Source organism: Littorina saxatilis, linkage group LG12 (assembly GCF_037325665.1).
Source record: "Littorina saxatilis isolate snail1 linkage group LG12, US_GU_Lsax_2.0, whole genome shotgun sequence".
NCBI lineage: Eukaryota > Metazoa > Mollusca > Gastropoda > Littorinimorpha > Littorinidae > Littorina > Littorina saxatilis.
Window position 1 is genome coordinate 31,016,804 of NC_090256.1, and position 22,139 is coordinate 31,038,942.

At 42.7% G+C, this 22,139-nt stretch overlaps 1 protein-coding gene across 2 annotated transcripts in view; it reads right to left on the bottom strand.

Annotated features, from left to right (window-relative positions):
* Positions 1 to 86: 86 nt before the first annotated feature.
* The window catches only part of LOC138981734 (serine/threonine-protein kinase 32A-like), a 131,356-nt gene continuing 109,303 nt past the window's right edge, over positions 87 to 22,139 (bottom strand). Inside the window, exons 7-12 of one of the 2 annotated variants that reach the window (XM_070354805.1) lie at positions 15,651 to 15,754; positions 13,808 to 13,930; positions 12,440 to 12,565; positions 7,718 to 7,837; positions 5,064 to 5,146; positions 87 to 3,700 (exon numbers count right to left, since the gene is read on the bottom strand). In XM_070354805.1, the coding sequence (XP_070210906.1) occupies positions 3,100 to 3,700; positions 5,064 to 5,146; positions 7,718 to 7,837; positions 12,440 to 12,565; positions 13,808 to 13,930; positions 15,651 to 15,754 (1,157 nt within the window). In that variant the 3' untranslated portion in view covers positions 87 to 3,099. Of the gene's footprint in view, positions 3,701 to 5,063; positions 5,147 to 7,663; positions 7,838 to 12,439; positions 12,566 to 13,807; positions 13,931 to 15,650; positions 15,755 to 22,139 lie in introns of both variants that reach the window. The other variant, XM_070354803.1, reaches the window with a different exon arrangement.

Genomic DNA, 22,139 nt, shown 5'->3' on the forward strand with positions numbered 1-22,139 from the left:
GGTGTGATGCCTTATGTCCACACAGTGGTTTTAACGTCTTTTTGAATGTTAGGAGTTTTACAAAACATAACATAAATTCCCATTGGTATTTTTCATATATATTTATTTTTTAATAACAAAACAAAATGTCATTCTTCACAGTGAAATGAAATAAATTTCTCTGCACTTTAATCATATGAATTACGATTTTACGGAAAAAAACACATAATTTATTCAATGATAATAACACTTTTTAGTAATAAAAAAGTTGTGGTAATTTGGGTTTTTTGTGGAGTAACCGGGCCTTTGTCTTTGTTATGAGTTCCTTCCCTTTTGTGTTTCTCCTCCATCTTCTTTTCCAACCTTGTCCTTGTTTGTCCCATCAGTGTTGCTTTTGCTTTTGTCTGTTTCCTGATTAAGCGAAAATTCGTATTGTATTGTGCTGTTCTTGTATCGGTGAGTACAGAATTCTTTTGTTTTTCTACTTTGTTATCTTTATAAACCGCAGAAGCAGATTAGATTCTATGACGAAACTTATCACTGGGCATACATGAATCGGGTACATTTCATGGGATAAATACTGATCAATGACAACAGAAATGCTTAATTGTTACACAAGGTAAGGTAGGGTAATTTCATATAGTCCTGGCAGGTTTTTCTCATGGACATTTTCTCCGTGGAGAGAGCGAGCTGCAATTACAATAGGGAATTATCCTTTTTTTCTACATGTGTGCGTTTGTGTTTTCCAAGCACTGAGACTTCCATTGTAACTTGAGATATTTATCATGTACATGAGTGCTCAGTCATAGGGGCATGGGTGCAACCTGGAAAATTCCAAAAACCGGCAAAAGTTGGGGTCCAGCTTTTTTAGTATTTAAAATGCCAAAAAAAAACTCTCCTGGAACAAAAACATCGGCAGCTGATGAAACCAAAAACCGGCTGCCGGCGTGTAGCCGGCAGAGTTGCACCCATGTAGGGGTGTTCGGACACCGAGGAGTGCAAAGTTTACTTTGAGGAATGAATCACTTTACCCAAGGCTGAACCCATTTTGATGGAGACAAACTGGTTTCAAAGCAATGGCGCTACAGACTGATGTATTCCCCCGTCTGAATAGCTCTTACTTTCAATACACTTTTTTTTTGGTCATGATATTGATGACACAGGGTAATTGGAAGTACAGTAAAACCTGTCAAATAAGGACACCCTTAGGACCAGACAAAAGTGTCCTTATTCTGCAGGTGTCCTTATTAGACAGGTGCAAGTAAACGCGACAAAGTCAAGTTGAGAGAGAGAGAGAGAGAGAGAGAGTACTGCACATGTACATGTACATTTATAAGAAAAACAGAAGCTGTTTAGATTAAATAGAGAAACATTTAATATTGACTGTTGTAAAACAAGTTTAAAAGCTTTTTATCATATCAACTGTATAAATTTAAATTGTTAAAAAGTTACTGGATCTCATTCATACAACACATTCACATTCACTTCATTCTGCACTCATCAGGTTTTGAAAGAATTTGTCCAGCGTTGTCTGAGTGGACCATTGACGGCAATGTGATTCGCACGTTTGGTTGAAAACCACTCGAACACGGCGTCATTTAGCTCTTCGTATTCGGTTGTCTTCTTCGAAACCCATTTCTGGTCAGCACGTCCGTCTCCCGATTCCCACAACTTCATTATTTTTTCCCGATCGACGCTGATTTTCGAAATCTGCGTTCTCCCACACCCAAGCTCTTGTGCAATCGTTCGGTATGATTTCCCACTTTCCAGTTGTTTGACAACATTTATCCTTTGTTCTAAAGTCAGCGCATTTCTTCCTTTTCTTGAATTTGAATTTCTTGCTGCCATCTTCTTAAACACGAATCACTCTTTCGAAGAGCAGATACATTCACTCATACACTTTCACTTCCGTTCCGCCGAACACGTTCCACGCGTTGGATTGGCTGCCTTGGAACTCTAGCAGCCAATCAAATGCGTCGACTTAAAACACTCACCAAGAATAGACTCTTATCGGTATTCCAAGCTCTCGTAATCTCTCGCAAACTTCAGAGCATAGCAAAGCATGCGGTACAGCGATCTCGTGCGAGCTGCACAAGCCAAGGTTCGAAGTTCTCGCGATGTTCAAAGCATATCAAATAGCGTGTCTCGCGAGAGCTGCTCAGATACCGAATAATATCAACTGATCGATTTATCGTCTTCTTCGTCGATCGAACTTCCCAGCTTGCTGTGGATGTCCGTATTTAGCAGGTATATGACTTATTATGGACCCAAAATACGTGTCCGCGTCCGTAATGCCGAGGTGGCCGTAACGTACAGGTGTTTTACAGTGTAAAGCAGTCCGTGCCGAGACTGACTGTCCGTATTCTGCGAGTGTCCGCTAAGTCCAGTGACCGTATTTGACAGTTTTCACTGTATATAGGAAAGAATTTTTTTTAAAGATTCAGTCATTAACTTACTCTGGTCAATGAGAAAATGAATTACAATCACTGTTTGAAACAATCTAAGGTTCATCACTGTTTGGAACAATCTAAGGTTTTCAGCAGAACGGAAAGGGATGAGTGAGAGAAAAGAACTTTTTTTCAAAGTAATCAGTGTAAGTTGTAACATCACAGTGGGTCTGATATGCTTTCAGAAGGTTTTTGTGTTTTCTTCTTCTGTAATGCTTTTGAGTGTTCAAAGGATAGAAGAGATTTATTTTTCTCTGCAAACAGTTGGAGACAATTCCCACAGAATATATCATCATGTTCTGGTGCGAAGTCCACAATGACGAATATTCACAATCACACCAAAACTAAAATGCTCCACCTTTTTGCATCATGATCGAGATAGCCAATCAAAATGTGTCCATATCGCAATAACACTGGAAAACTACCCCCCCCCTTTGGCGTCAAGAAATGATCATAATTACAGTATACTGTAAAACATTCCCCCTTTTGGCCTCACAAGATATCCAGTCAAAGGTGTATTTCGGAAGGAAGCTAACAGATTAGCCCTGCCGTAGAAAGGAAGCCATTTTGTGGAGCAGGAAGCATGGTGTAATACATGTATCACCCAAAGACACACAAGACCAGACTGTGTCCCAAGTGTTAGGAGGTCCACTCAGCATGGACATAGCCGTCGTCACGTATCTGTCCGAAGGGCCAGCTCTGACGCTATGCCATTACCGTGTCCACTACACTTGTCCTCCTCGCTGGGCAGTCGCTGCTGCCGCTGCAGCTGACCGGACACGCTCCAGCCCTTACTGCTGCTTTTGCTGGCTGTAGTGTCTGGACTTGGCCAGCTGGCCGTGGAGACTGCAGGAGATTTGACAGCGCCACAAGGCTGTGGCACCTGAGATGCTTTACCGCTGCCTGGCTGTGAAGGCGAGGAAGAAGTTCCTAAAACACATGACTGGGACAGCCCAGAGTGTTGTGTCACTGTATGCGAGTCCACGAGCACATCGTCCCTTGTGACACCAACGCCCTGCAGAGTGATGGAGACGGCGTGAGGTGGGATGGTCACTGTAGGCCCTTCTTGCAGGCAGTGGTGCTGACTGTAGTTGTAGTTCCAATTGCTCCCACACTCCGTGCAACTATTCCGTCTGTGCTTTTTGCACCTGGACGTCAGCCGGCTTATTGTGGACCTGCCCTCCTGCGAAATGTCCATTGGGTCTCTGACCGTGGTCGGGCTTGTGGTGCCTTCCCCACGCCAGAGGGTGTCTGTGCTGGGTATCACTAGGGATCTGTCAAAAACAAATACTTCATGTTTGAGCACTTCCTCGGGTAAAGTCAATATGAGCAGGTAAAAACTGAACGAAAAGAATGAACGGCAATACTGCAGGTTGGGGAGAATGAACATAGAGTAATGGAGCAGAAGATGGAGATGATCCGTATCCTTTTCCAACCTAAACCCAACTCAACGCTCAATATAGCCCCTCATCTCACCAATCTTCACCTGAGCGTTCTTAACATTTGGTCACCCTTGCTGCCCTAATCCCCACCACCCTCTATGTATCAATCATCCCCTGCATTTATCCATCACCCTCACCAACCTTGATTTCTCCCTCACTCTTCCAAGTATCCTCAATCTCTTATATTTTACCCTAATCCTCACCATCCTCCATTTATCCTCATCCACTTCCATTCATGCCTCACTGCTCGATCTCCATTTAACCCGCATTCTGACAGCCCTTCAACCTTACCCCCTTCCACTTACCTCTCACCTTCCTCCATGTATCCCTTACCCTCCTCCAGTTAATTATCAACCTCACCCTGCACTTTTGCATAGTTCTTTCAATGATCATCACCCTCCTCCATTTATTCCTCATCACCCTCCCTTCATCACTCACCCTCCTCCATTTATGCCTCATCACCCTCCCTGCATCACTCACCCAGGAGTCCTCCATTTATTCCTCATCACCCTCCCTTCATCACTCACCCTCCTCCTTGTATCAATCACTGCCCTCAGTTTATCCCTCACCCTTCACAATCTGTCCCTAACCTATCCCTCATCACCTATTTATCCCTAATCGCCCTCTATTTATTCCTCACCCTCTTCCTTTTATTCCTCACCACCTTCCGTTTATCCCTCACCCTCCTCCATTCATCCCACACCACCATCCGTTTTCCCCTCATCCTGCTATGTCGATCCGTTAACCTCCTCTGTATACCTCGCACCGCCTTCCGTTTATCCCTCATTTTTCTCCAATTATGCCGCCACAGCCTTCTGCTTAGCTCTTGCCCTCTGCATATTCCTCTCCGTCTTTTATTTATCCCTCTACCTCCTTTGCTTATCCCTCACCATCCTCCGTTTATCCGTCAGTTTCAACCATTTATCCCTCAATGCCCACTGTAAGTGTTAATCCCTCCTCGCCATTTGTTTATCCTTCATCACCCTCTGTTTATCCCTCACCCGCCTCAATGTATTTTTCAAACTCATCTCTGATCTCCTTTCATTCCCTTTATCTGAAGGACACTTTTGTGCGAATGACATTTAAAGTGTCAAAGCGTCTCTCTCTCTTACTCACTCACACACACACACACACACACACACACACACACACACACACACACACACACACACACACACACACACTCAGAACTTACGGGTCTCTGCTTGCATTCGCTTCTTCTTTATTGTAATATTTAAACATCTTTGTGAGCTCGTCCATCTCGGTCTCATCTTTTTCCTGCACACAGAAAAGACACACGCATAGTTCAATGCCATTGCAGTGGGGAAAAAAAGGTTCATCAACTATCTCAACGGTTATCTCAGCTTTCCCTGGAAGGTTACTGAGGCTTACAGATGGATGGCATTGTAGTTTGAATGCTCTAGCTTCAACAAGAAGAGCAAATGTTTGATCAACTCCCCTTTTCAGTCTGAAGCCTGAAGTTATTTTCGCAAAGCCGACTTCAGGAAGTCATTTTCACAAAGCTTGCCACTGAATTTTTGGTTTAAGAAGTCAACTTCGGGCTCAATTAAGGAAAGCATTTACGATGCAGGGAGAGGGGTGTGTATGTGTGTGTGATCTTAATACACGTACACATTTATGAAAGGCATTGTTTCTGTCATCACAATGCCCTCGAAATTTGATGGAGGTTAACCAAACTTTTTGAATAAAAGAGAGCAATGAAAGGCTATCTGTCGGCAGTGCTTGAACGGCCCAGCCCAAAACACTAACAAGAATGACCTGACCTCCTGACACCTTGCGTTGTATACTGCAATTCACTCTTGGCTGGCACTTCAACTGAGCAGCTATCTCGCATTGAACGAGTTCAAAACAGTGCAACGTACTAAGGTAATCCTCCAGAAGAAGCTTAAGGGGAGAGATCATGCTACACCATTGCTGGGTCATCTCCACTGCTGGCTCCCATGCAGTGCAACCGAGAATAGAGTACAAGCTGGGCACACTTAATTGCTTTCCATCACTTTCATGGCACCTTCCTGCCTATTTGTCAGCAAAACAGACCAACTACTCACAAAGCAGGGCCGAGGTGCACCAACCAAAAGTAGGTGCCAGCCAAACGGGAGAGAACATTCCATTAAAAGAAAACTTCAGACCCACCTGTAGAAATCCGCGTATCACCCATAAAAGAACTGAAATACTTGAAGCAAGACATTTCCGCTGTTATATGATACGTGGGTGCGATGTGAAAGCATATGTGCCTTCATTAATGCCAAATTTGTTTGCTGTTGGTTGTCTGTTACAGTGCTTGATCCCAAGTGTGTGTGTGTGTGTGTGTGTGTGTGTGTGTGTGTGTGAGTGTGTGTGTGTGTGTGTGTGTGTGTGTGTGTGTGTGTGAGGTTGTTGGTTGTAAAATCTTATGTATGTATGCTTGTATTTTAATTTTACAATGGATAGAATGTGATGTGTAATAGTGTGATGCGCTTAAAATTGCTTGTAGTCTTAAAATAGAGAACGCCTGGCTGTTCGATGTTTCATTGTCCCCCCCCCCCCCCCCCCCGAAAGCCTGTGTTAAACCTGTATTCTATTTTAAATCTGTTTGCTGTGTATTAGACTTCATAATCAGTGCTTTGTAATTGTCCGACTTGTTAATGTATGTGAAATGTAGAACATTAATATCACATGCTTTTCGCAAAGAGCCCTGTGACTGCTATCTGGCCCGTAACTTGAACAGCGCTAAAGAAGAACGTTTTATTATTTTTACTCAACTCAACTCAACTCAAATTTTATTGGCTTCAATTTTCATAGAAGAATTTGTCTTGCGCTTGGGAGAAAGTAAGAGTATAACATATAAAAACAGCATTCATATCACATTTATCACATGTATTATTATTATCATCACATTGCTGAATCCTATTATTTTCCTAATTGCTTAACTCATTGTCTCCCAGGTACGGATATATCCGTACCCACACATATGGCTCTATCTGACCAGGTACGGATAATATCAGCTCAGACTGCTAGCTTCAGTCGCTTCCTGTATCTAACATCTGCATTCCAGCGTGTTGATACACAGTTTCTACACAGTTACTACTATTCTGAGTGACCTGCTGCAGCACAGCTGGTCTCGATTTAAAAAAAAACCTTGGTCAACATAGGTGGGGTAGAAAGTGTTAAGCGATTCAAAAACATCTGAGAAACCCTCCACATTTTGTGTGACAAATGGCTGGCCAGGCAGTCTAACACTGCATACATGTACTACAAAGAAGAGGAGTCAAGAGTTTAACACCATTCATGCACACAGACTTCCAGACCTGGGAACCCCTGTTTTGTACTTGGAATATTCTCAAACAAACTTGGCGTATTGTCAAAAAAAAGAGTGTACTCCACACAACATTTGAACATCGAGGATTCAAACATGCTTCGCACGCATCCGTTGCACCGTTAATTAAGTTTACCAATACATTTTAAACAAATTATTCTTTCAATGTTTAATGATAAACGCTGTAATCATTGATCAAATGCAGAGTTATAAAGTTATTTTTAATCACTTGAATAAACAGTGCCCCAGTAAAATTTAATATAGACAGGAACGCTCTTGTGAAGAAAAGTACTCCAGGAATTTTTCTCGTATTTTTTTTTAACCTGATCGTATTTTAGACAAAAAGGTGGACAAAATACGAAAATCGTATGGGTTCCCAGGTCTGGACTTCTCCGCCCGCTTTTGCTCGCCAGAAGTGCATGTGTGCATGCATGCCTGTGTGAAAGTGAATGCAGCATAAAATCGCCATATGTGTTTACATGAACATTTGTGCTTGATAAAGCAGAGAAAGGGCAACATGTTTTGGTCAGTACCCCCTCCGTGCTCTGCCTGGAGATCTGCTTGGCCAGCCGTTTCTTCTTCTTGTGCAGCGGCTTTGTCTCTATGATCATCTCTTCAAGTTCATACGTAGGGTCACAGTTTAGATGCTCCTTCTGCACAACCACAGGACAATGATGAAAATATACCGTAAAACAAATACACACACACAAACACACACACAAAAACACACACACACACACCAATACACTCACACTGCATATCAAGGGGCACAATTAAGTGATTCCCCGCTACGGCACCATACACACATATAGTCACAAGGAATTTGTCTCCCCTGTTCTATTGGGAAAATTGATGGTTCGTCTCAAGATAGAAGCTGCCAGTCCCCTGGCAGTCTTGTCTATTAAAGACATTTAAGCCTCAATCTTAAATGTTGTTATGTCGGGCGAACGACGTACTCCTGTATGCTGAATTGGTTTTATTCCTATTCAGCAGGCTACTGTGTCAGCATTTTGGGTTATTCTCAAACAGCTTGGTCGGGAGACAAAACACCCTGGATGATAGACCAGCACCGAAATTGGGGCGCAATTTCTAGCTCCAGTTTTCTTCAATTTTCTAGCTATACTAGTCACCTTGGTTTTGCTCGACCTACAACAGTAGCATAGCAGTTTCAATTTAAAAGCAATTCACTTTTTACATCGATTCGACGAGGAGAACGAAGTTTTGGTAGTGTCTGACGAGTCACATCGGAGTCGAGGGTAAGACAAAGGAAAACCGCGGAACCGGCGTCCACGACACCGTGACCTACTTTTTGCTGGGGTGTGGTGAGTGTTCACGGTAGGTAGGCAATACTTTTGACTGACACTTCTTCATGGGGAATCCAATCTCTAGGATACCACAACTTTCTCAGCAGTCGCCTTGTAGCTCGTGTATTTTGTAGCAAAATTCGGTCAGCATATTGAAAAGGGGTGATACATGCCGGGAGCTGATCGTCTTACGCACACTGTCGAAGTGACCGAGCAGCGCCACTCATAATAGTCGCAGAAAAGGGGGGAAGTTGGTGCTAGTAAAGGCCGGGGGCATGTTGTAATTTGCCTGGTCACGTTTACAGGGATAGGAGATGGACACCGCAGTCAATTTTGGTACAGCACGACAATTTGGAAAACACGACGGTTTCGTTTTGCCATGTAAGGGTAAATTAAAGGAAGGGAGGTAACTACCGGATAACAGAGTACCCGTCATAGGGGGTCACAAGTTACCTCCCATGTAGTGCTGTACTGTTTTCAATGGGAACTAAGGAATTCGAGGACACAGTGATTACTAATAATGAAGGAAAAGCAATCACAATAAGTTTGAAAAGTTTAATATCAAACGCAGACATGTTTTTAATTGTCGAATTTAGGGGGGACAAGTTCTACTAAAAACTACTTGGGCAAGAACCTTAAATAATTAGGGGGGGGGGCTAAAGCTGTGGTCTCATCGGGCTGGACCTTGCCGCTACAGAAACGGCAGAAGGAAGAACAACACTGGGTTCTAACACGGTAATTCAACTAGTTATAGTCTGAGTGTTACAGATGTCTGGGAGAGGACGACCTCAACGCCGGGGGGGGGGGGGGGGGCTGGCAGGCGACCAGCCAGACTGAGGTCACGCAGCCCAGTGCAGCAGCAAACAGGGCCGAGTGGGCATGGGCAGCCAGGACCGAGCCAGCGAGACGGAGACCATGGGCAGCCGGGAGCGAGACTGTGGCCATGGGCGGCCGGGCCCGAGCCAGCGAGACTGGTGGGTTGATGGGCGAGAGACCAGACAGGATGCGACAACATCGTCGGATGCCCGCACTCCAGCGCCCACGAGCGGAACCGATCCAAGTACACGGGAATTACGTGAGAGGCTGAGATTTTTGGAAGACGCTTTCGAGAAAGGGGCGGAAGGACACAGGGGTCATAGAATGGACCACCTCTCTATAACAGTGGCACATGATGTCAGAAGAAAGATTGTGGAGGGGAAATCCATCGACCTGGCAATTCTCCTTGCCAAATCCTTTATGGACAGGCAAGAGGACAGGCAGACAGTGGCCTATGTCTTGGAGTTCCGTATTGGAGCTGCAACTACAGCTGTCATAAGCGGTAGGACAATGGAAGAGAAAAAGATATTGGGAAGGTGGAAATCACAAGCCGTACGGGTATACATAAGGGTATAACTTAGGGAACCCAGTGACACAAGATGGCGGATTTTCACAGGTTTCGTAAATTGGGCAAGTTGTTAAAATCAATTCGCAACAATAACAAGTGTTCATCTGAAGGGGGGGGGGGGGGGGGGGGGGGTAAGTTAGGCGTATAATAGAATAACTTTTCATTTTAAGTTAATCTAGCAGTTGCTGTAACATAAGCAACGACAGCCGGTGCCTCGCCGCAGATGGTGTACACCTCAGCGAGTGGGGCAACACACTCTTTGTTGCGAACTTAGAGAGACAGCTCATAGGTATGAATTAGGGCGGGCAGATGTGGGGTAAATTGCTAGCAATTTGTTGGCATAAGATAGACATGGCCACAGGCGAAAGTAATTCTGCTTGGAAGCACACACTATTCAGTAACTTTAACGATATCTGCAGGATCAGTAACTTTAACGATATCTGCAGGATCCTCCCAGGATTGAGCCCTTACAAAAGGCCATGTTGTTGTGGCCTGGTTCAGTGGAGGAGGGTCCTGTGGCTGCACCATTACCGACCTGTATCCATTGCTAGTCTTTCTCACCCTGTGAGAGCCAGGGGTTGGCGTGCTAAACAGAGTGATTTGGTTGGTGGACTCCACCAGATTACTTCTGCAAGTATAGTACGTAATGGGCAAAACAGAGCTGAGACGTCAGCCAGGGGCCTGCTGATTCGCTGGTACAGATGAGGGCAATTGGATACAGAGAAGCGGAGGGGGTGCATTTCTAAATTTTGTGTTTAAAAAAGTGGATAATTGCTGCCTGTGGTTATGTCTATCTCCCCACTCTGCGCCCGATTATGCCAAAAAGTATTAACCTGATTGAACAACAATATGTTTGTTTTGAACTTATGTAATTGTGGCTGAGGAATAGTGACTCAGAACAGCTAAATGTTTGATTGTGCATGGATAGGTCAGGGGGTTTTTTTGCTTAAACTAAAAGAGGAATGTACAGCAGCAAGTTTGTTGCTCGTGGAATTTTGAACCCCAGTCAGGGGAGTTTGTGGACGTGTGGATACACATGTGTATATACCAGCTCAATAAATGTTGGAAATGTTACTACCAGGGTGAAGTTTTAGATGGTGCGGTATGAGGATGGAAGTGGTGTACGTGTGTATATGTGTAAATATGCGAGAGTGGTGTCGCAACATAAAGACATTTAAGCCTCAATCTTAAATGTTGTTATGTCGGGCGAACGACGTACTCCTGTATGCTGAATTGGTTTTATTCCTATTCAGCAGGCTACTGTGTCAGCATTTTGGGTTATTCTCAAACAGCTTGGTCGGGAGACAAAACACCCTGGATGATAGACCAGCACCGAAATTGGGGCGCAATTTCTAGCTCCAGTTTTCTTCAATTTTCTAGCTATACTAGTCACCTTGGTTTTGCTCGACCTACAACAGTAGCATAGCAGTTTCAATTTAAAACCACCCACCCACCCTTCTATAAGTTAAGGATAATTTTAATTTTATTTTAGTCAATTAAGTAAAAGGGGTTGAATCTCATTACAACGTGTTTTGGTTTTGTTGTTGTTTTTGTTTGTTGTTTTTGTGAATTTTTAATCATTTTATAGCTTGTGTTTTTGCATTACTGTTGTGTTACGGTGCTTTGTGGGGGCATAAGATAGACATGGCCACAGGCGAAAGTAATTCTGCTTGGAAGCACACACTATTCAGTAACTTTAACGATATCTGCAGGATCAGTAACTTTAACGATATCTGCAGGATCCTCCCAGGATTGAGCCCTTACAAAAGGCCATGTTGTTGTGGCCTGGTTCAGTGGAGGAGGGTCCTGTGGCTGCACCATTACCGACCTGTATCCATGCTAGTCTTTCTCACCCTGTGAGAGCCAGTTGGCGTGCTAAACAGAGTGATTTGGTTGGTGGACTCCACCAGATTACTTCTGCAAGTATAGTACGTAATGGGCAAAACAGAGCTGAGACGTCAGCCAGGGGCCTGCTGATTCGCTGGTACAGATGAGGGCAATTGGATACAGAGAAGCGGAGGGGGTGCATTTCTAAATTTTGTGTTTAAAAAAGTGGATAATTGCTGCCTGTGGTTATGTCTATCTCCCCACTCTGCGCCCGATTATGCCAAAAAGTATTTATTATGAGTGATTTTCCATAATTTTTTCAAGCTGCTCTCATTCGTAAACTGAGTGTCTAGTCTTTTCAGCTCAAGCATTCTTCTTCTTATGCATCCCAGCATTCTCTAATAGGCTATACATAAACAAGCTACAATTAAAGTGGCTAAGGCAATCAAATGGGAGGATCAGCGAACAAACTGAACAAACAGCCAATGTCTCAAAAAAGACCATATGAACTCAAGGGAGCATCAATTATGAAATAATCTGACACGAGAAACCCTGTGTTATTTACGTTTATAAATTAATTCTGGATTAAACGAACAACTTATATGGCAAACAGCCTATACAATTTGCATATTTTGCTTTTTATCATTACATAATCTGCTCCTTCTGATAACAAGACTTAGAGAAATCCTATGCTAGCAACAAGCAACAGTTTAATTCTCCAATACAAGGCTCGTACTTACAGAAGGAACAAATGATGCAGGATAACCGAGGTTGAGAACCGCATCAAAGTTTAATGATGACATGAACTTGTGTTCCTTTAATTTCTCAAGCGAACAGAGTCTGTCCTTTGGCTCAAACTCCAGTAACTGCACAGTACATGTTCACACAGTTCAATTCTCGGCAAGTTCCAGTACAAACACAATGTCATATTCAATGTAAAGACAATTTGTAATCAACATCAACATCAGCAGTGTCACCATAGCTGTTTCTCCGCCACTCTATTTCAAAGCCTTAAGGACAAGCACAAATGATGATGATTTAATGATGTCGGTACCTCTTATCTGTTGAGACCAATAGTGGCTCGCTACATGACAAGCAGCCCAATCCCTGCCACGTGGAAACTAATATATGACACCTGATTCACTTACGCCGTTTCGTTAAAGGCACAGTAAGCCTCCCGTAAACCATCACAGAGCTCCCCGAGCGTCTAAATACAGTACAAGCATACTTCCATTTGAACGCTCACCGAACGGGAACATCCTGGCTGCTTTCTGTCGAGCGTGAGACATTTTCCAAGAATTTATTTTCGTAGACTTGTTCCGTTAACAACAACGGCGCCTCGTTTTTGCGCCAGGCCTAACTTTTAAAATCTAAATAATAAATTGACAGCTTGTTACACAAACATTCTTTAATCATAAAAGAATTCGTTTTTCATCAAGACAAGATCAGAACAATTCGAAGTTGTGAAAGTTTAAAAAAAGAAAAGCCCGGAAGCAGGGTCACGCAAGGGTCGTAGCAGACAAACGGCCGGTTTATCAGTGCAAATCGCCGTTCCTCTCAACAGTCAAAAGCCATCGCTAGAGTTCTTGTGAACCACAGCCGTTGTTTCGTGCATAAAAAAACGTGCTATTGTAGATAAGCTCACGTCGAGTCACATTCAAATGACTAACTATGACGACTGCATTGTGAAAAGGGAAAACTGGATCACACGGGTTCACGATGGCTCAGGGGTAAGATAAACCACGCAAAAATAAATTCTTTGAAAATTGTTCGCTCTTTACGGAGGGCACCTAGGATGTTCTCAATTGGTGAGTGTTTAAATGAAAGGGTGTTTGTACTGTGTGTAAAAGCCTGACCGTATCTGTGATGGTTTACGGGAGGCTTACTCTGCCTTTAACGCTACCTGCCACAATAGGTACTGTTTTCCTCATCCGTTTCCTTCTTCATCACGATCATCGTTATCAATGTCTTCGTATCATATTGTAGATGTCATCATCTTGATAATCGTCTTCATCATCACGATCATCATCATCGTCGTCGTTATTATCATCATCATCATTGTCGTCGTTATCATCATTATCATCTTAGTCGTCGTCGCCTTGACTCACCATCATGAGGAGGTCCTTGAGAGCGTCGCTGACTCGGTGCAGGTCCAGTGGCTGTCCCCGTGCTGCTGTCATCATGGCCCACACCTCGCTTGCTGACGTGTTGTGGGAAATGGAGAACGGTCTCTGCACACAGTTAGCAGTTACATGCACCCTCTTTTCTCAGCTTCAGCAAAGTTCATGGTGTATATTTCAATTTGCAAACAGAATTCGCAAGATCAAACATTCAGCTTGAGAATGACGGCAATTTACAGGCATGAAAACTGAAAAAAAAAAAAATACTGAAAAAAAAATTCGAAGGCGCGTAGCGCCAAGTTTTGCAGGCGCGTAGCGCCAAGTTTCGCAGGCGCAAAGCGCCAAGACTTCTAGGGGAGTCCGGGGGCATGCTCCCCCGGAAATTTTTTTTTTCAAGGGTGCAATTTGGTGCAATCTGGGGCTATCTGAAGCCTTAAAATTGGATTCAAACATGGCCCCAAAACTATTTTACTATAACTGTGACTAGGAAAAAAAAAAAAAAAAAAAAAAAAAAAAATTAAAAAAAAAAAAAAAAAAAAAGGAAAAATACGGAAATTAAAAAAAAAAACGGTTTATTTTTTTCAAAAATACGGAAAATACGGAGAATTTTCATGCCTGAATTTACAACACCGAGGGCAGTGGAGCCTCCGTGACACCACAGTCATTTTTACTGTATCTCTATAATAAGATATTTAAAAAAGCTCAAGAAGGCAACCCTCATGGTCAAGACTTTTCTGCACAATTCCACTGCACAACAAAATCGCTGATTCAGAACAATCTTTCCATGCAGTGTGAAACATGCACCTAGGACTTCAAACTTAATATGGTGGCCATTTCAGCGGATGCCCCTTATCAGGCTAATGTTGCTACATTGCAACAGTACAGCAAACTTGTTTGAGGTGCTTTTAATGAAAGAACAGCTCCTACCAATTAAAGCACATCTAGTGACATCGGTAACCCTTTCACAGCACCACTCTCATTTCTATCAGACTATTACCTCTGCCTCAGAAAACATGTACGTTAAGAATCATCGAATGTGGCACAACTGATCATTTCATTTCAGAATTGTTTATGTCATCAGGTCAGTAGAAAACAGTCCAAAAACTATAAATGATAGCGTGATGGTAATTACTGCAACGGCTTGTATCGACCCACAAGACTTGCCTTGCTTAATCATGTCCGACAGGCGGAAACCAAAAGTTTGTGTTCTCTGTTGTTTTTATACTTGTATTGATTTTTGTCCTTCTGCTTTGCTGGTGCTCAAGAAGGTCCTTTTCATCACTGCATGACTCTTAATTTGCTTGAACCTACAGGGCGTTCTCATGTACAGTTGAAAATGTCCTTTTTCTGTTTGTGATGTTTTTGTTTTTGTTGTTTTTTGCAAGTATTTCTGAGTGCCAGCGTTCTGTTTGTGTTAAATTGTGGCTGAAAATAGAAACTCTAGCTTCAAAAACATTTGAGAAAACCTCACCGGTAAGTGCTTTTGTTCACGGGCGGCTGCCGCCTGTCCATACAGGCTGCTCATTACTATGACACTGATTACTCAGGTGAGCCAACAATCAAAAGTCTGGCTGTTTCTGTGTAAGCACAAGTACTTTTTAGCGGAATTAATTTTGCAGAATGACCTGGTTGTCACTTACGAAATCATTTCAACAACACATTCAGTGCACACAAAGCAGAACGATTGATTTTTGTTATTTGTCTTAATGGAATGATTCGCTGATCTGAAAAAGGTCTGGACAGATATGTGGTGGTGAACATATGAAGGAGTGTACCTTTAAGAATATGTACATCAACAAATTACCACACACACACACACACACACACTTACCCGCCTCTTGAGAATTTCAAAGATGGAGATACCGAGGGACCACCAGTCAACAGGATAACTGTAGCCACGTCTCTCATTGATAGCAACGCCAAACGTTTCAGGGGCTGTAACAATTCATCACAACAGATCATTTCATGAAATCGATTTAAAGCTACTATGGCCTGCATGTGCTAAAGTATACCCTCTATGTATTTCTAATGTCAAAATTGTCAGAACATAAAATAAGGCCCTCGACGCACTGGTTTTTACCAAGCCCTCAAGTACACCACGTGCTTCTTGATGCAACTGTGATTAAACATCCTCTGTGGCCAATGAGGGAAATGTAAAAATCATCATCACTTGCTTCCTAATTGCACGACCTTTAAAAATAACTCATGAAACTGCATGGCATTCTCATGGGTGCAACCTGGAAAATTCCAAAAACCGGCAAAAGTTGGGGTCCAGCTTTTTTTAGTATTTAAAATGCCAAAAAAAACCTCTCCTGGAACAAAAACATCGGCAGCCGATGAAACCAAAAACCGGCTGCCGGCGTGTAGCCGGCAGAGTTGCACCCATGCATTCTGTACAGACAACTTGTTTTAAACTCTGCCTTACATTTCACAGTGTAATCACAAAGCCGGAGCAATATAGCACGGAAAATGATTTAGACCATGATCACAAAGACCAAGCCAACTTCTCCACTCATCTCACAATAATTGCAGACAGGATCAGTAATAAAAAAAAGACAGATAACAAGAGGGGGGAAAACGTCCAGAAGTAAAGACGCGCCTCTATCCATCAGTGTGTATAGCTTCACAGAAACATCATGGTGGACATAAGTAAAATATCTGTTTGATGCGAGAAAAGTCGGTTTCCTAATTGCAACAGAGAAAAAGACCATCCGACGCACAACACAGCCTTCCACAGACTCGTCCACCAATACACTAACAGTAGTAACCCAAACGTACTGCACCAAAGAGGATCCAATTAGATCATGCTAGGACCTCTGGCCTTCTCTTTGATAAAGGTTCCAGCAATCTTTGGCTTGATGCACGTGCTAGAGTTAAGGGTATGTTGCAAGTGTGTGTGTGTATGTGTGTGTGTGAGAGAGAGAGAGAGAGGGAGACAATGGCGACTGCAATGTAGCTGGCACTGGAGACCCTGGGATAAGAAATAAAGAAAACCGAAAAGATCACAACATAATGAGTGACAGTGTGACTAAGGATTGTTCAATCCATCAACGTTATCATTTTAGTTCTCTTTGCTACATTGTCCCTATTAGTGTTAAAGCATATAAAAAGCAAGTGAAACGGCGCATTTAGATATCTCAGAGCCTACAAAGGCATCCTCCAATACATTATAGGCTGTGCGATTTAAGTTGAGTAATACGGTCGCACCAGAATACACATACCACATTTCGTTGTGTATAGTTGCAAGCATCAGTTGCCTACTACTGGATTTGACCATGAATACTTTATTTGAGTGTATTATGATGTGTTTGAGGCTGTACCTTTATAGGGTTTTTTCCCTCGGTGTGTGTGTGTGTGTGTGTGTGTGTGTGTGTGTGTGTGTGTGTGTGTGTGTGTGTGTGTGTGTGTTGTTTATATTGTTATTTAATGCAACAATTTTTTTAATCTAACAAAAAAACAACTTCACTTTAATGCTGTTTCTTTCCATGATGATTCATTGGATCCTTTAGCTGGCAAAAAATGACACACATGTACTCAAGCTTGTTCATAAGACAGTACTAAGAAGCATTATCAGATTTTAACATGCGTTTTTCGTAAAACGAGGTGCTTAGGCAACATTCCAGTGTTCTAGATGAGCGAAAGTGTAGCAAAGACCTGTACGCGTACGTGTAGATATATTACGTCGGCTGTGACTCACTTTTGTTCTCCAATGTTCCAAATCATACGTTGTTTTGCTCCCACCAAGACGTGTACATCTTGGCAAACACGTGACGTAAAAACTAGATTTGATGACGTTATCCGTACACGTTCCGGTACACGTGCTGAAAAGTTCCACATCTAGATCTGTCTAATTTGTTCTTTACCTTATACGCGTATAAGAAAAACAACTCTATCGTACCTTGTTTCTGTGGTTCCTAAGTTATTTATGTCTTTCTTTATACATGCGCTATATAAATATTATGCATTATTCCCCCCTCTGCTTCTTTCTCTCTGTAAAGGTGTAGGGCTAGTTATTTTTCGGTAACTTACCCAACAACCAAAATCACTTACCCAACAACGGGCCTGAATCCTCGATAGCTCACAGGTTGATGAGTTAGACTTTGAGGGAACTACTTTAGCGATTGAAAAGTTCCGAACGCTCCAATGTACGAAATATACATCTCCAGACCAAACAATACAAACATACTGCATTTAAACTGGCAACTACAGGCTTGAATACATTAATCTCCATATAAAATACAAGAGGAATACCCGGCTTCGCCGGGGTGAATCGCGAGACAGCGACAGACAGCGTGGCGGTTCATCACAATCACCTTTGAAGGCGAAGTCCTGTCAAACGGGATTGAGAATTTTAGAGCTTATTTCTTAGCCCTATATTATCTGTCAGAACAGAACTCTACAATCCACAGGTTTTTGCCCACACACACACACACAAACACACACACAGAGAAGCCGTATATATATATATATATGTATATCTATATCTATAAATATATAGAGATAGGTGAGAGTGTATTTTTCGCGTGGCTATAAATTGATTCGACCTTTTCACTTTGACAGTAAGAACAACTTACGGGTGCAAGGGAAGCGTTCTGGACAGCGCAGTGACATTCTAAAAAAAGTAACTCAGAAACGGGAATTTGGGGTGAACGGCGCTACAATCCACAGGTTTTTGCCCACACACACACACACAAACACACACACAGAGAAGCCGTATATATATATATATGTATATCTATATCTATAAATATATAGAGATAGGTGAGAGTGTATTTTTCGCGTGGCTATAAATTGATTCGACCTTTTCACTTTGACAGTAAGAACAACTTACGGGTGCAAGGGAAGCGTTCTGGACAGCGCAGTGACATTCTAAAAATAGTAACTCAGAGACGGGAATTTGGGGTGAACGGCGCGAGACAGAGACAGACAGCGTGGCGGTTCACCACAATCACCTTTGAAGGCGAAGTCCTGTCAAACGGGATTGAGAATTTTAGAGCTTATTTCTTAGCCCTATATTATCTGCTGTGGCTTCTCAAATGCCAGAACATACAGACAGATAAATGATAAAATCGTTTATTTAACGTCACTCTGTAAAAACATTGGCGACATTTGTCTTAGATTAAGAACACACACAGGCACGCACACAAACTTTCCCTTTATGTACAGTGGTTCACCACCCTCCCGCCCCCCGCATACTCTCGCTCATCTAATTAAAAATGGTGTTAAGAGATACTTGGATATAAAATGGTATTTTTAAAAGTTCTGATAAAAATATATAGTAGCTGTATGAGAAGCAATGGCGTCAGCCGCAGCAACGTCTCTTCATATCCAGGGACCAAGTGGGTGCGTGTGCATAAGTCCAGCGATAAGTTTGGGACCTTGCCACCCAAGGTCTTTATTAAAACTTAAAAGATAGCTTAATTTTTCCTTTGAGGTATTTGGCAGAATATTTCTATTTGAGTTTATAAACTGAGTCAGGGGTTGAAAGTGGCATGAGTTCAAATCACACTCCAAAGTCAAATGAGCAATGGTGAGGTCGGATTGACAGGTGCGTCTTAATTAAGGTACACTAAATTCCCCAAATTCTTCAAATCGGCCGAATTCGACAACAACAAAAAATCCAAAATGGCGGCGTGGACACTATATGTTTAAGCTCTAGAAATTGGTAATTCCCAGCTTCTGCCCTCAGGCGGTTAATCCTTTTTATTACACGTGGGCATGCATTATAGGTGTTCATCTGTTTTGATGGGGCTTCCCGAATGAGCCAACCAGAGCGTATAGCCTTGAAGCAGATCCATCGAGAACTTTGGCCGTGCATCGCGAAGACACAGATACACAGACACACACACACACACACACACAGACACAAGTCGTATATATATATAGATATGAGTTTGGTTGCCGGTTTTCTAAATCCAAATCTAACGATCAGTGCAGAGAAACTCGCTGTAGATCTCTTATGAGTGCACGCAAACTCCCAAGGCAAGTAACTCTCGTACGACAAGAGTAGTTCCCCTTACAAATTTTCTGAACTGAGTTGCTTGGACAAGAGACTGCTATCCGACGGTTAGTTTTTGACAATATTTCATTTTATAAACAGATCACACGCAACCAAATGCACACATCGCATCAATTTAAAGAACATACAGCGGTTTCATACACTATTTTGCCCCAGAAAACAGAACTTCATACAGTTTTTAACGTTGGAACACGGGTACAAAAGTTCGTCTGCTTGTCCCATTCGAAGAAAGAACATTTCCTAAGCGATACCAAAACATGACCAGAACACACACTATCTGCCTTTACCGGCACAGCAGAATAACAACATAACTGTGTACTTGATTTTAGTCCAAAACAGGGAAACTGACAAGAAGTGTTAACAGAATTGATTGATTTTCCCTGAACCTATACAACCGCGCATTATTCAATCGCCGCGCCAGCGCAGGTAGACTGGTTGAGTGATTTGGATTCGATCAAACTTTCGCACAAAAACTCCTCTTTTCTTTGAATAACTGAAGAAAGGAGGAATAAAGAGGTTACATACCTCGTCTCAGTGATTATTAAAAATAATGATGTCAGTTCGCGGTCATGAAAAAGCTCGCTGAAGCTCGCATTTTTCATGATCCGCTAACTTCGACCATTATTTTTGATAATCACTGAGACTCGGCATGTAACCTCTACTTATTATTATTATGATTTCTTTGGGAACAGAATGGCTTTATAGCATGCACTGAAGACCACATCGTTCAGTCTCCTCCAACCATTAAGTTTCAAGTTTCCATGCACTGCCCTGTACCGCAATGACCAGAAGGAGCCTGCAAATCCAGCTTCTTCATCATTCATCCAGTTGCTGTTCCAAAAGTACTTGGTTTTTTTTATTGATATGTGTATGATTGCACCGTAAATAATGTTATGTTGTTGTATTTTCTTCCAATGATTGTACAGCGCTTTGAGCAGAGTTAAACCCTGGATACATGCGCTTTATAAAATAATATTATGCATTATTATTATTTTTACTTGTTCAACGTCATCGTTCGCTAACACCGCCTTTGCGCAACTTGTTGTCGTTTGCCATAGCTCACTCTGCCATTCAAAAGACCACCACAGGGTCTCCATGCCTACACGGTAACCAACTCACGTCCAACACTGCTCATAATAGTAAGCATTGCCCATTGGCAAGGTAGAAAATAACCTCGCCTGGACCCCCCGCGGGTTAAGCCCTGTCCAGACTTGGCCGCCGTTTTACGCTCTATGCGCCGCAGGCCGTTTTGTGCGTCGCGCGGGATTTGCCAAGTGGCCACACATCGACGATTCTTTTCACAACGCGGTATCAGTGCAGCGGGTCAGCTGACAAGAAGGTTCAGTTGAATTCGACTGCCGCGCCGCGAGCAGCTGACGTCATCGCTCTGGTTTGCTCTGATTGGTCAAATTTCCGTCGTTCTATGCCTGTGTCATAGAAATTAGAACACGCGCTATTCTTCTGCAAATAACGCTTCGCGATCATTGCACGACGCGGTGCGCCCAACGGGGCCGTTTTGAGCATAACTCAAATGTGGACAGGGTCGGACGGGAGTGTATGGACGGGCCTTAAGGGGGAAGAATTTACCCGATGCTCCCCAGCATGTCGTAAGAGGCGACTAACGGATTCTGTTTTTCCTTTTACCCTTGTTAAGTGTTTCTTGTATAGAATATAGTCAATTTTTGTAAAGATTTTAGTCAAGCAGTAAGTAAGAAATGTTAAGTCCTTTGTACTGGAAACTTGCATTCTCCCAGTAAGGTAATATATTGTACTACGTTGCAAGCCCCTGGAGCAAATTTTTGATTAGTGCTTTTGTGAACAAGAAACAATTGACAAGTGGCTCTATCCCATCTCCCCCCTTTTCCCGTCGCGATATAACCTTCGTGGTTGAAAACGACGTTAAACACCAAATAAAGAAAGAAAGACCGGGCTCGCCTGGGAAGTTACGTTATAATAATGATGCCGATAATTGTGAACATCCATCACGTTTTTCTCAAGCAGCCAATGTGTACCGGAATGAACAACCCGGACCAACAACCTGGACCAAATCCGTTGCACATTATTTTTCTCATTTCGGCCCGAACAAATGAACAAACGAAATCAAAGGACTTCAGTGTGACATTCTCCTTTTCCCCTCACTCACCAATTTCATGAGCGTACTTATTGATGAGGTGAAGAGGAGGTAAAAGGGGGGGGGGGGGGGGTGGGTGGACTATGGGAGGGAGGGAAAAACCAGGTGTTGCCAAACACGTGTTTGTAAAAGTTAATAAATCAGCAATCAAGCAAACCAACAAATAAGGT